Source organism: Orycteropus afer, unplaced genomic scaffold (genome assembly GCF_000298275.1).
Source record: "Orycteropus afer afer isolate SDZICR_OR568_19922 unplaced genomic scaffold, OryAfe1.0 scaffold00210, whole genome shotgun sequence".
Taxonomy (NCBI): Eukaryota; Metazoa; Chordata; class Mammalia; order Tubulidentata; family Orycteropodidae; genus Orycteropus; species Orycteropus afer.
The window spans coordinates 1,240,800-1,253,129 of record NW_006921797.1 but is presented as its reverse complement, the minus strand read 5'-3'; the positions used below and the strand labels follow the sequence as shown (position 1 = coordinate 1,253,129).

Genomic DNA, 12,330 nt, shown 5'->3' with positions numbered 1-12,330 from the left:
ATATGTTTTGGATCTGTATCCTTGTCCCTTGTTTCTCCTGCTCTATCATGCTTCTTTGTATGGACTTTGATGCTTTGTTGTCTCTAAGGCATTGTGACATTTTTGTGTTTATATTTAATTGGTGATTGTATGTTAGTTTGACTTGCCCATGATTTTCCTTTTCTTTGGTTTGTTTGTATGTTACCTGTGTAAGCAGGGTACTGTGCTGTGCTCCTCCATTCGCTAGTTGACATCACTTATACACTCACCACCTGTGTCCTTTCCCATTGTCAGCCTCCCATATGTCTCTACTGTCTTTGGCAAACAGAGCCTATTCTTAGGTCATGTGTTTGTTCAGGGTTTTCCACTAGTTGGTGCCTAATCCACTTCTGTATACTTCCTTTAAAAGGGCTCCAGGATTATCTAATGTATCTCTGTCAATTGGTTTTTCTTTGTTGACGAGGTTCTGTGTAGCTTGTCTGCTTATTCCACCATCTTGCCATCCATCTTCTTTTGATATTTCCTACTTTATTTAACATATTGCCCACGGAATCTCTCAGTATTATAATTTGAGGCTTATTTTTTTTCCTCAGTTCTTTCAGCTTCAGAAATGCCAAGTATAAAGGAAGAAATAGGTTCAGTTAATAGAGATTTAGGTTACTAGAGATTTCCTATTGCATGTATCAAACTTTATTTATTAGAATTTCTTGGATTTTTTTAAGTATATGGGAACTCTTACTATAATACCACAACAGTTGGAGTTCAGTAGATGAATAGTTGTTTGTTATAACTCTTGTATTTGTTTCAGTTATTAGAATTCATTTAATGCTCTGCTTTTCTTTATAGGTACGTAGACAGCACATGGAAAGATGCCTAAATTTCTTGGTGGAGGAGCTAAGAGTTGTGGATCTTTTAGAAGCAAAGAATCGTATCTTCTTTGTGTCAGCCAAGGAAGTTCTTAGTGCTAGAAAACACAAAGCACAAGGGATGCCAGAAGGTGGTATGTGTTGATTATGTTTCCCATTTAGATAAAAGTGTAGGCCTCACCAGCACACAATAACAACAGTGTGTTAGAAAAACAGCAGCATGCTAGAAATCTAATCTTGCCATACAAAGTTTTAAAATCTTTGCCTATACATTACAGGTGGAGCACTTGCTGAAGGATTTCAGGCAAGATTGCAAGAGTTTCAGAATTTTGAACAAACTTTTGAGGTAGGAATATTGAGTGATTAGTTGGAGAGTGATTATAATCTTCCATTCTGTTTTCATTGTCAGTCATCATCTTTGTCAGTAATCTTTGCTGTTATTTAATGTAGTTACTAACACAGACAGCAAGGGACACAAAGATAGTTGGAAGAAAGGAAGTCCCGCAAAATGGACAATCTGTAATGATTAAAAATTAAAGATTGTAATTTCATCTATACTTAAACGAGTAGCTGTTTCTCAGTATTTATTGTGTTGTACAAAAATGAGTGAAGTTCTTCGTATTCAATAATTTTGGACAAGAACAAACAAGTAAAATTGCTGTTAGAACAGATAATAGAGCAAAGTGAAGGTTACATTCCTAAATTGAGTTGGGAACTGCTATTTTCCTCACTTTGTGCTGTATGTTCTGAACAAATGAACGAATACAAAAATAATTAACATATAGGTCCTGTACTTTAGGAATCTTGAAAAAACAATACTGAAGTGCATGAATGTCTGAACGCGTACAGAATTCAGTGTTAGTGCCCTCACGTCAGTTCTGACTCATAGTGACCCTGTGGACAACATAAAAAAATGTCCTGCGCCATCCTCACAGTCATTGCTATTTGAGCCCATTGTTGCAGTCACTGTGTCAGTCCATCTCATTGAGAGTCTTCCCCTTTTTCACTTACCCTCTACTTTTTCAAGCATGATGTCTTTCTCCAGGAATTGGTCTTTTCTGATAATATGTCCAGAGTAAACAAGACAGAGTTTCTCCATCTAGGGAGTATTTGTCTGAGATTTGCATTTATTATTCGGTCAGTTTTGGTTATTTTATAATTTCTTAGAAACTGGTACATTTAACATAATATCTGTTTACTTTCTTTGAGTTAAATTTTTTTTTATGTTAAATTGTTCTTTGCATTCTTTAAGAAAGTATTTAAGGGCTGTGATTTGGAGTGCAGCTTTGGTTGTAACCCATGGGTTTCTATATTCCATTTGGTTTTCTTTAGTCTTTGTTTTTGCCTTTTTTTTAAAAAACCAGAGTTGTTAAAATTTGTATGTTTAGATTATTTTAATCCAACTTTTGATCATTAATTTCTTGGTTTCATTACATGTGATCACAGAATATGACCTTTACAAACTTTTGTTCTTTGTTTTTGAAATTCATTCTTTATTTTTTTTGTGAAAAGAAAAACTTTGTACCAAACTCATCATCTTTATCAAACAATCTGATTTTTGCCTTGGACTTCTTCAGATTGATATGATTCCAAAGGACCTGCACTTTACAGTGCAGTATTAAGTTAAACAACTCTTGAAAGTTAAATTGGGTGTAATTAATCAAGTAAAAGCAAAGTTACTCTATTAATACTTTTTTTTTTTGGCTAGTAACATTATATTTTTATTGCATAAGGATAAATTATTGCTTCTGCTTCCTATATGGTTCCCTAGGGGCCTCACAGACACAATGAAGCTTTCAGGAATGCCCACTTTTGTCATAGGCAATAACTTACTCCCCAAGATTTTGCCTTTTGTGAATTACCCATAACATTTCTTATTGCAGGCTGAATTTCTCAATGGATTTTTTTTTTTTTTTTTTTCAGTGTTCCTTCCCCTCCCCTCCGACCCCTGGCAACCGACAAAGAAAGTTTTCCTTCATATATAAACCTTTCTTTGACTCTCCACAACTACGAACTAATACTATATTTGTCTTCTGTGATTGACTTACTTCACTCAGCATAATGTCCTTCAAGTTCGTCCTTACTATGCAGTGTTTTGCAGACTTTACATTATTCTTTACTGCTGTATAGCATTCCAGTATGTGTATGTACCATAGTTTGGTCATCCACTCTTCCACTGGTGGGCATGTAGGTTGTTTCCATCTTTTTGGTACTGTAAATGGTGCTGCAATGAACATGAGTGTTCCTGTCCTGGTTCTCACTATACCTAGTAATTTGATTGCTGGGTCAAGTGGTATCTCCAATTCCAGCTTTCTGAGGAATCGCCATACTGCTTTCCACAGTGGTTGTATCACTTCACAGTCCCACCAGCAGTGTCTGAGAGTCCCAATCTCTCCACATCCCCACCAGCATTTGTTATTTTCTATCTTGTTGAACCTTGCCATCAGTGCTGGGGTGAGATGGTATCTTATTCTTATTTTGATTTGCATCTCTCTGATGGCCAATGATTGTGAGTGTCTCTTCATATATTAGCTAGCCACCTGAATGAATATCCTCCTTGGTGAAGTGTCTATTCATGTCCTCTGCCCATTTTTCAATAGGATTGTTAATTCCTTTGGTGTTGAGGCATTGGAGCTTTCTACAAATCTTAGAGATAAGTCCCTTGCCAGATACATAATTATCAACAAGTATGCATTTGTTGTTGTCATTTTTGTTATGTGCTTTTTTGTGGTGTCAATTTGTTTGTTCCATATAATTTTCTATGCTGAGTTCATTTTGTTCATGAATCGTGTTATCACTTCCTTTGTTGTTATTGTTTTAGTATTTGCTAAATATTTGTGTTGGTCCTTTTTTATTTTGATGTGAAGGTTTATCATTTTTCTTTGAGGTTACCCTGTGATTTAAAGTTTCCTTCCTAAGTTTTGAACAGTCCATTCTATCTTGTAGGTATCTTGACTTCCCTACTATCTGGAAGTTCTGTAATGACACTTTTTCCCCTCTTTCTGGTTTGTAGTTGTCCTCATTTGTCAATTGATGTCTCTGGTTCTTGTAGGCTTATTTACTTTGGATACTTCCATAGCTGGCTTGGTTTCTGAGTTATGTCACCATGTATGTTAATGGTCAGTTGTTGGCTGTTGTTGCTTCTCTGTCCAAAGAGCTCCCTTTAGCATCTCTTGTAAGGTTGGTCTGGTTTTAACAAATTCCCTTAATTTCTGCTTATCTGGAAATGTCCTAATGTCACCATCATATTTGAGGGACAGTTTTGCTGGGTACATAATTCTTGGTTGGAAATTTTTCTCTTTTAGGGTTTTATATTTACCATCCTATTGTCTTCTCACCTGCATGGTTTCTGCCAAGAAATCTAAGCTTACTTACTCTTACTGGTGTGCCTGTAGGTAACTTTTTGTTTTTCCCATGCTGCTCTCATGATTCTTTCTTTGTCTTTGGTTTTGATGAGTTTGATGATGATATACCTTGGTGATTTTCTTTTGGGGTGTATCCTATTTGGGGTTCGTTGGACTTCCTGGATTGGATATATTCTCATCTTTCATCGTAACAGAAAATTCTCTTCCAAAAAATCTTTGACAATTTTTCCTGTGGTTTTATTTGTCTCTTCCTGTTCTAGAATCCAGTTACATCTTTTTGATGGTATCCAACATGAACCTTAGGCTTTCTTCTTTTTGTTTTGATCTTTTTTCTGATTGATCCCTTTCCAAAGAAGTATTGAGGTATTTGTCTTCAGTCTCACTAATATCTGTCTTCCATTGATTCAGTTCTACTCCTTTGCATGTTCAATGTCTTATCTATTTCTGAAAATTTAGTTTTAGTCTTCTGGATTTCTGTGTGTAGATTTGGTATCATTACTAATTTTTAATTTATTTTGTCATTTTGTTCTTGTATTGTCTTTTGAAATTGTTGTAGGGTCTTCTCCTCAATTTTGTCAGTGTTTTCCTTGGTCTGTCTCTCAATTCATTGAAGGTACTTAAATATAATTCTTTTGAATTCCTTATCAGGGAGTTCCAATGCTGTGTCTTCCTCAGGGATGTGTTTTGGGTCTGTATGCTGGTCCCTTGTGTCTTCTGCATTATCTTGCTTCTTTGTGTGGACTGTGATGCTCTGTTGTCTCCAATGCATTGTGACTTTTTTGTGTTTATATTTAATTGGTGATTGTATGTTGGAATAACTTGCCCACAATTTTGGTTTTCTTTGTATGTTATCTATGCAAGCAGGGTACTGTGCTGTGCTTCTCTATTAATTAGTTGACAACACTTACACACTCACCACCTATCTCCTTTCCTGTTGTCAGCCTCTGTAGGTCCCTGCCAACCTTGCCAAAAAGAGCCTATTCTTAGGTCCCTGGAACCTGAATGAGAATGCTATCACTTTAAAATCCAAAATGGTTGCCATTTGTAAAGATTCAAAATGGCTGTGTCCTCGATCACTTTAAATATCCAAAATGGCTGTGCCCTCCAGACAGCAGAAAGGCAACAGCTCAGTTGTCTCCCTCCTTGCTGTTTCCCTTCCTGGTCATAGGCCACTAGCACAGTCATTCCTGCAGCCCTTGGTGACCAGGGCTGATCTTTAGGTCAATTCTTAGGTCCCAACACCACTTGGAAATATTCAGGTTGTTGGTCCCATCAGAGTAGCTGACAGTCCGCAGCTCCAACCGTCTCTGTACTCACTGTTTTCGTTCAGGTTTTTCCATTTCTAATATACTTCTGTATAGTTCCTTTCAAAGCTCAGGGCTCCAGGATTATCTTCTGTATCTCTGTCAACTGGTTTTTCTTTTCTTTGTTGAAGAAGGTCTGTGTCACTTGTCTGCCTGTCTGCCATCTTATCGGAAGTCTCTCTATTAATACTTTTATTATTTTTAGCATGCATTTGGGTAGGCATATATTCTACAGGCAAGTTAGAAGTCCAGACTTCTTAGCACACATCTTTGGCTCTTAACTATTATTAATAGTTTGGGTTGGTTTTTTCGTTGTTATTGTTGTTTTGGTTGTATGATGGGCTAGAGGTGTAAGATAACTCTTTTGAAATGTGAATGGATTTGTTTTAAAGTATATTCCTGGGATGGTTAGTGATATTTGAATATCAGCTGTGTTTGGTGGTAATATTGTCTCAATGGCAAACGTTTTTAATATGGTAATTATATCCTGAATGTATGGGAAAATATCTAAGAAGATAAGTGCTAATGTATTTGATGGTAAGGTTGTGGTGGCTGCAGTGGTGGCTCCACAAAGTGGAAAAATTGGAAATTCATAAAACATATCAGTATATTTCTGTATACTCAAGGCTCTGGAGAATAACACAGTAAAGAAACTGTTTAACTTAGCGTTTCTCATACTTACCTGAGAGTATTTGTTTTTGCAGGGTGCTTACTAATATTCTTCTGATCAGTGAGAACATCAGTTTGGGATACCTTTTAATTAAAAGAAGATTGTCTATTCTTGGTCCTTATTCATCATCTGTTTTTTAGTCAAGAAGCAGCTTGTATGTAGCCTAATAACTTTGAAGATTTTTCTTTTTTCTGTCTCGTCTAGCTCTAACATTGTGCTGTTACCTATGAATTTGGATCTTCATTGCTGAAATCTAGATCTGCTTCATCGAGGAATATAAAAATTCTTTTAACCATTATTTTCCTTTAAAAATATTTATTTTTATGCTTTTATTTTTTGTGGATATTGATTTGTCACATTTATGAAGCACAGTTATTTCAAACAATCAAAGTTTTGTAAGCAGATTACACTTTAAATATTTAATTTAGGGTAGTTATTGGTGTTTTTAAAGAAGGACACATCCAGGAATTTTTTTGTTTTGTTTTTGCTTTAGACATGTGCAGAACTGGAATGCTGCAAATTCCTACCACTAATCTCTAGGATTAATGAAAATAAGTGATTTATAAATGAACTGCACTTCACCATGAGCAACCGTGAGGCTAAATAATGAGAGACAGTGAATGAAGGTGCAAGAAAAGATCAAGAAGTCATTATAAACTGTTGCATAAATTCATTACTCTTATGTGCCCTATAGCTAAAGAAATGAATCTATTTTGTTTTCTGTATCTCAACCAAAATATCGAAAAAGGCAGCTAAAATAGCAAGAGATTAAAACTTAAAAGTTGTCTTTCTGTCTTAGTGAAGTGAGCATGTAAACATTTTAGAGAATGAGGGGCAAGCATGAGTTCTAAGTACAGTAAAACAAACCTGTGAAATTAGAACCTTTTAAAGGCAGAACCTGTCACAGAAGGAAAACTCAACTGTTTTCCACTAAAATGAGTGATAAAAAAGATAGTAAGACTGTACCCTGGCAAAGGAGGAAAACTTACAAGACCTGGGAAAATAAGGCCAGCCTGTTGAGTTCTGGCTCTCACAGGTTTTACAGTAGTACTTTGAATAAATGTATATAATGCTGATTTTTTAAAAAATAACAAATGTACTGGGGCATTAATTGAAGCCTTTTAAAGCTTGAAAGTTATTTATTTTGAGAAAGGAAGTACAGTGATTGACTGTAGGAAGTAATTAGCATAGTTTGTGCTCACCAAACATATAAAAAGGTTCAAGAAGATGATTTCATAGAGGCCTCAGAGGGTTGGGGTATAGCCCTGCATTTTTTAATTTGTCATAAAAAGAAGCCACAAAATAGTCTCCTACAAAACATGTAGTGTGGTTACTGATATCGATGTGACCCAGCCTTAGTATTTCTTAGGTTGTCCAAAGACCAGGTAGCATTTCTCTGTAAACATTTGTAATTGTTACAGAATTTCATTTTCTGCGACATAAAAGTAAAATGAGACCAATTTTAATTTAGTAATTTTGCAGACTTTTGATGGTTAACCAAAAACCAAACCAGACTCACTGCCGTCAAGTCGGATCCAACTCATAGTGACCCCTCTTTGGGGTCTGAGGTGGTATCACTACAGAAGTAGATTGCCCCTTCTTCCTTCTGAGGAGTGGCTGGTGAGCTTGAACCACCATGGTTACTCGCCTTTAAATACTTATTTATGTAACAACTGGTTTGCATTTATATTAAAAACTAAACAATTTTACAAACTATATTGATCACTTTATATGGTATATTCTGATGTCATCTATTTAAAAATTACTGATCATGAAACACTAAATTGATTTTCACAATCCATTAATGTGTTATGAGCTGCATTAGATTAAAGGTAGAACAGAGGAGCTAGGGCATTAGTCCTGTGTGCACATATAGTAGCTCAATACAGTAATGGGATTATCTTGAAAAACATGCAAACATTTCTATAAATAATTTAAAATATCACTTAGGTTGTTTGTTAAAGATCATTTTTGAAATTGTTCAAGTTTTAATCCAGAGAAGTCCTTTTTATGTAATCAGTGATTCAGCTGTTTTTTAACTGAAGGTATAATTCTATTTCACAACTCAATTGAGAACTTTGTTAGGTTATCTATTCCAAGTGTAAGAAAAATTGAAATGAATAGATTCAGTATGATCCAGATAAAAGTAGTGATTCTAATGGGGTAACCTTTTTTTAACATTGAAAATAGTACCCTGTTTTCTCATTTTGTTTTGTTTTAATTAAGAGTCAACAAAACCATTGCACATTACTGTGTGAAAATACACAAAGCTGTGAACTTGCTGTGAAAACCCTTTTTACTTTTGAATCCTCGTTCTTTTAACTTTCGCAGTTTTAAATTGTGTTTGTTATACTTTTATTTTGCATCCTTATTTCTGTTTTTGTTAAAGTTACAAACAGCAAGTTTGTGTGTTTAAATTCCTGAAAATGTTGGGCTGGAATTACAGTAATGTGTTATGGCTTGGGCCCCTCGCAGGAGTGTATCTCGCAGTCAGCAGTGAAAACAAAGTTTGAACAGCACACTATCAGAGCTAAACAGATACTAGATACTGTGAAAAACGTAATGGATTCAGTAAACGTGGCAGCAGCAGAGAAAAGGTATGAGTTCACTTTGTTGCAACATAAAAATGTTTATTTTGTGTGTTGGTGTGAATTCCTTAGACTAAGGTTTTAAATTGTTATAAATACTTTTCATACTAAAGTCAACCTTGTTGGGTTTACCTGATTCCTAATGAATGTTTTGAAAATATTTGAAATGGTAAATATTGGTTAACTTGCATGTTTTTTAAATGAAATGTTAGAAGCTGTAAATACCATGAAGAAATCATTTACATTCCCTGGATCTCAATATACCCTTGTATGAATTGTGATTTTAAAATGTTTAGTAGATTTAAAATATTTTTCAAGCAGTAGAAGAACCATTTCTTCAAGCAGAATTTTATGCTGAAGTTCAAAATGATGATCATCGTCTTTGTTAAATTCAACTTACCACCCATTCTTTCATACGTTCATACATTGACACCCTGAATCAACTTTGTTATGCCAGTTGTCACTTTTTGTTCAATGGCTGGTGAACAAACAAGGTGGGTGCTACCTGGTAGTCAGAAAGTCAGTTTGGTAAGCAATACCCTATTTGTCATAATTCTACTACACTATTTTATTCCATTTATTACCTTATAAAGAATGGAAATAAATGCATTAAAGTGCTAGGACTATCAGTGAAAAGTATAGATGCTCACAGATTGGTAAAGTTGAAACAAAGATCAGGATGTTATTAGATGTGACAAAAGTGATACTAAGTCTCCATTGGAGCGTCTGGATTTAATCCAGTTAAAGGAAAGCTATGAAGCATCCAAGATTGAGTCCAAGGTGAGGTATAAATGGGGATTTTAAATTTGTTTCATTTAGCTGGAAACAGAACTCTACTCATCTCCTTCATTTCTGACACTGTCTCACTGTATGAGAGTAGAGAGCTATTAGCCTATATGACAAAAGGGTGAGAACCTAGAGTCTAATCCCAGCCTTTGTGAGGTGCCTCAGTATATCAGCCCAAACCAAACCAAACCCACTGTTGTCAAGTCAGTTTTTTGTATAGCAACCCTATAGAACAGAGTAGATCTTTCTCATAGAGTTTCCAAGACCATAAATCTTTATGGAAGCAGACTGCCACATCTTTCTCCTATCTAGTGGCTGATGGGTTTGAACTGCCAACATTCTGGTTAGCAGCCAAGTGCTTAACTACTGCACCTTTGCCTCTGTATAGGCTCTGTTAATATATGACATTTTGCCATTGAAGTTCCTTCCCTCTCAATTGCTTTATTATAGTAGCCCAAACAAATAGTTGGTCCATCATATTGACTTTAATACTGTTAATTTAGAAAATATGGCACAAAGCATATGCGAACTGAAGATAGTTTGTGTAATCATATCATCTTGGAAATTCTTAGTGTCTTTTTAAAAAGATCTCAGGTTTTTGTTTTTCTGTGATATCATACAGGAGTCACCTTCTATAAAGGGCCATATAGTAAATATTTAGACTTGTGGGCCTTAGTGTCTCTTTTGTGACTTCTCAGTGCTACAGTTGTAGAGTGAAAGCAGCCATGGGTAAATGGGTGTAGGTATTGTTATATTCCAAGAAAACTTGAACAAAAATCAGCAGCTGGCTAGATAGGGTTTGCAGGCTGCCATTTGTTGGTTGTTTGTGTAAATTAGATAATACTGAGTTCTGTTTTGACTGTTCATATCTGTGAAGTGTTTGAAGACTTAGAATGTTTATTAATCCCTTGTCAGTGTTGAGATGCTACATGGACAGAAAGAAAAAATGGTTTATACTCAATGATTTATATATGAAATATTTGAATCCTTTTAGATGTTGAAATATGAGATTTATTTTTTTGTTGTGTCAGGCTAATGAGTGGTTCGATACATACATACATACATGAATGCCCTTAATTGCTCTGGTATTTTAATGTACTCTGAATATTAATTACTCTCTATGCTATAATAGAGTATACTCAATGGAAGAGAGGGAAGACCAAATTGATAGATTGGACTTTATTCGAAACCAGATGAACCTTTTAACACTGGACGTTAAGAAGAAAATCCGAGAGGTTACAGAGGAGGTGGCAAACAAGGTGGGTGATGATATTTCATTAAAATATATGCAAATGAAAATATTTTCTGATAATGTTAAAAAACATACATGTTATCATAAAGGAGTATTTTTTAGTGTTTTCAATTTGAATTTTCTTGGCAGTTGATAATCTTATTTATTAATTCATCATCTCTGATTTTTTTAATATTTTCAGGTTTCATGTGCCATGACAGATGAAATTTGTCGACTCTCTGTTTTAGTTGATGAATTTTGCTCAGAGTTTCATCCTACTCCAAGTGTATTAAAAGTGTATAAAAGTGTGAGTTAAAGTATAGTTAACAATTACTCAGTTTCCACACCTTACCCTGTACTCTAACTTAATGGTTTGGGCTTTTTAGTATCTTCACAGCAACCAGTACAGAATTAAACTATTATATCTTTTGGGCACTGTTGTAATAAATATCAGCTATCTTGTATATGAAAGTATACAAAATGATTACCCTTTCATGAATGAAAAGAAGATCATTTTAACATTTACTATGTTTTTAAGGTCTATAAGATATGCAGTACTTGCTGGAGAAAAAATAATCAGGACATTTACCATTGTTCACAGGAGTTAAATAAGCACATAGAAGATGGTATGGGGAGAAATCTGGCTGATCGGTGCACCAGTGAAGTCAATGCCTCTATGCTTCAATCCCAGCAGGAAATTATTGGTAACATTTATGTCTACAAGGTCATAGATAGGTTCTTACCCTCCTCCCCCCCTTCGTTGGTAAAGGATTTATTGTCTTTGGATGTGTTTAGAAGACAAAACATGTACTACTGGTTTTTAAAATAATACTGTATTTTTATTTTTCCAGAAAATTTGAAGCCATTACTTCCAACTGGTATACAGAATAAACTACATACACTCATCCCTTGCAAGAAATTTGACCTTAGCTATGACCTAAATTGCCACAAGTTATGTTCCGATTTTCAAGAAGATATTGTGTTTCGTTTTTCCCTGGGCTGGTCTTCCCTTGTCCACCGTTTCTTGGGCCCTACAAATGCTCAGAGGGTGCTTCTGGGATTATCAGAGCCCGTATTTCAGGTGTGTATCTTTGATTCTACCAGTTGAGACTCTCCTTTCTTTGTTTGTTTATATGATTCTCTCTAATAGAATTAGTTTTATCTAATCTGTTGGATTATGAGGCTCCCATAAAGCCATTTCTAAGTTAGGTATATTATACATAAGGGAAAGCCAGTCTTAGAGTTTTCATCTTGTACTATTATAGGTGATTCTGCATTAATTTTTGAAACTCTGGTTTTGATTTTATCTTCATGGTTTTCATTTTCAGACTTCAAAAAGACTAGAATAAATGTAAGCATTTTTTATTTATTTATTTTTATTTTATTTTGATTTGGGTGAAGATTTACAGAGCAAATTCACTTTCCATACAGCAGTTCACATATACTTTGTCTCATGTCATTGACCATAGTTTACCACAATGCAACAGCTCCCCTCCCACTTCCTCCCCATAGTTACCTCTTCCCAGTGACCATGCCTCCAG

At 35.1% G+C, this 12,330-nt stretch overlaps 1 protein-coding gene across 1 annotated transcript in view; it reads left to right on the top strand.

Annotated features, from left to right (window-relative positions):
- Window positions 1-12,330, top strand: part of MFN1 (mitofusin 1) — a 53,779-nt gene that overhangs the window by 22,910 nt on the left and 18,539 nt on the right. Inside the window, exons 7-13 of the mRNA XM_042781975.1 lie at window positions 826-979; window positions 1,124-1,191; window positions 8,660-8,781; window positions 10,691-10,817; window positions 10,992-11,096; window positions 11,391-11,493; window positions 11,641-11,870. Of these exons, the coding sequence (XP_042637909.1) occupies window positions 826-979; window positions 1,124-1,191; window positions 8,660-8,781; window positions 10,691-10,817; window positions 10,992-11,096; window positions 11,391-11,493; window positions 11,641-11,870 (909 nt within the window). The remainder of the gene's footprint in view (window positions 1-825; window positions 980-1,123; window positions 1,192-8,659; window positions 8,782-10,690; window positions 10,818-10,991; window positions 11,097-11,390; window positions 11,494-11,640; window positions 11,871-12,330) is intronic.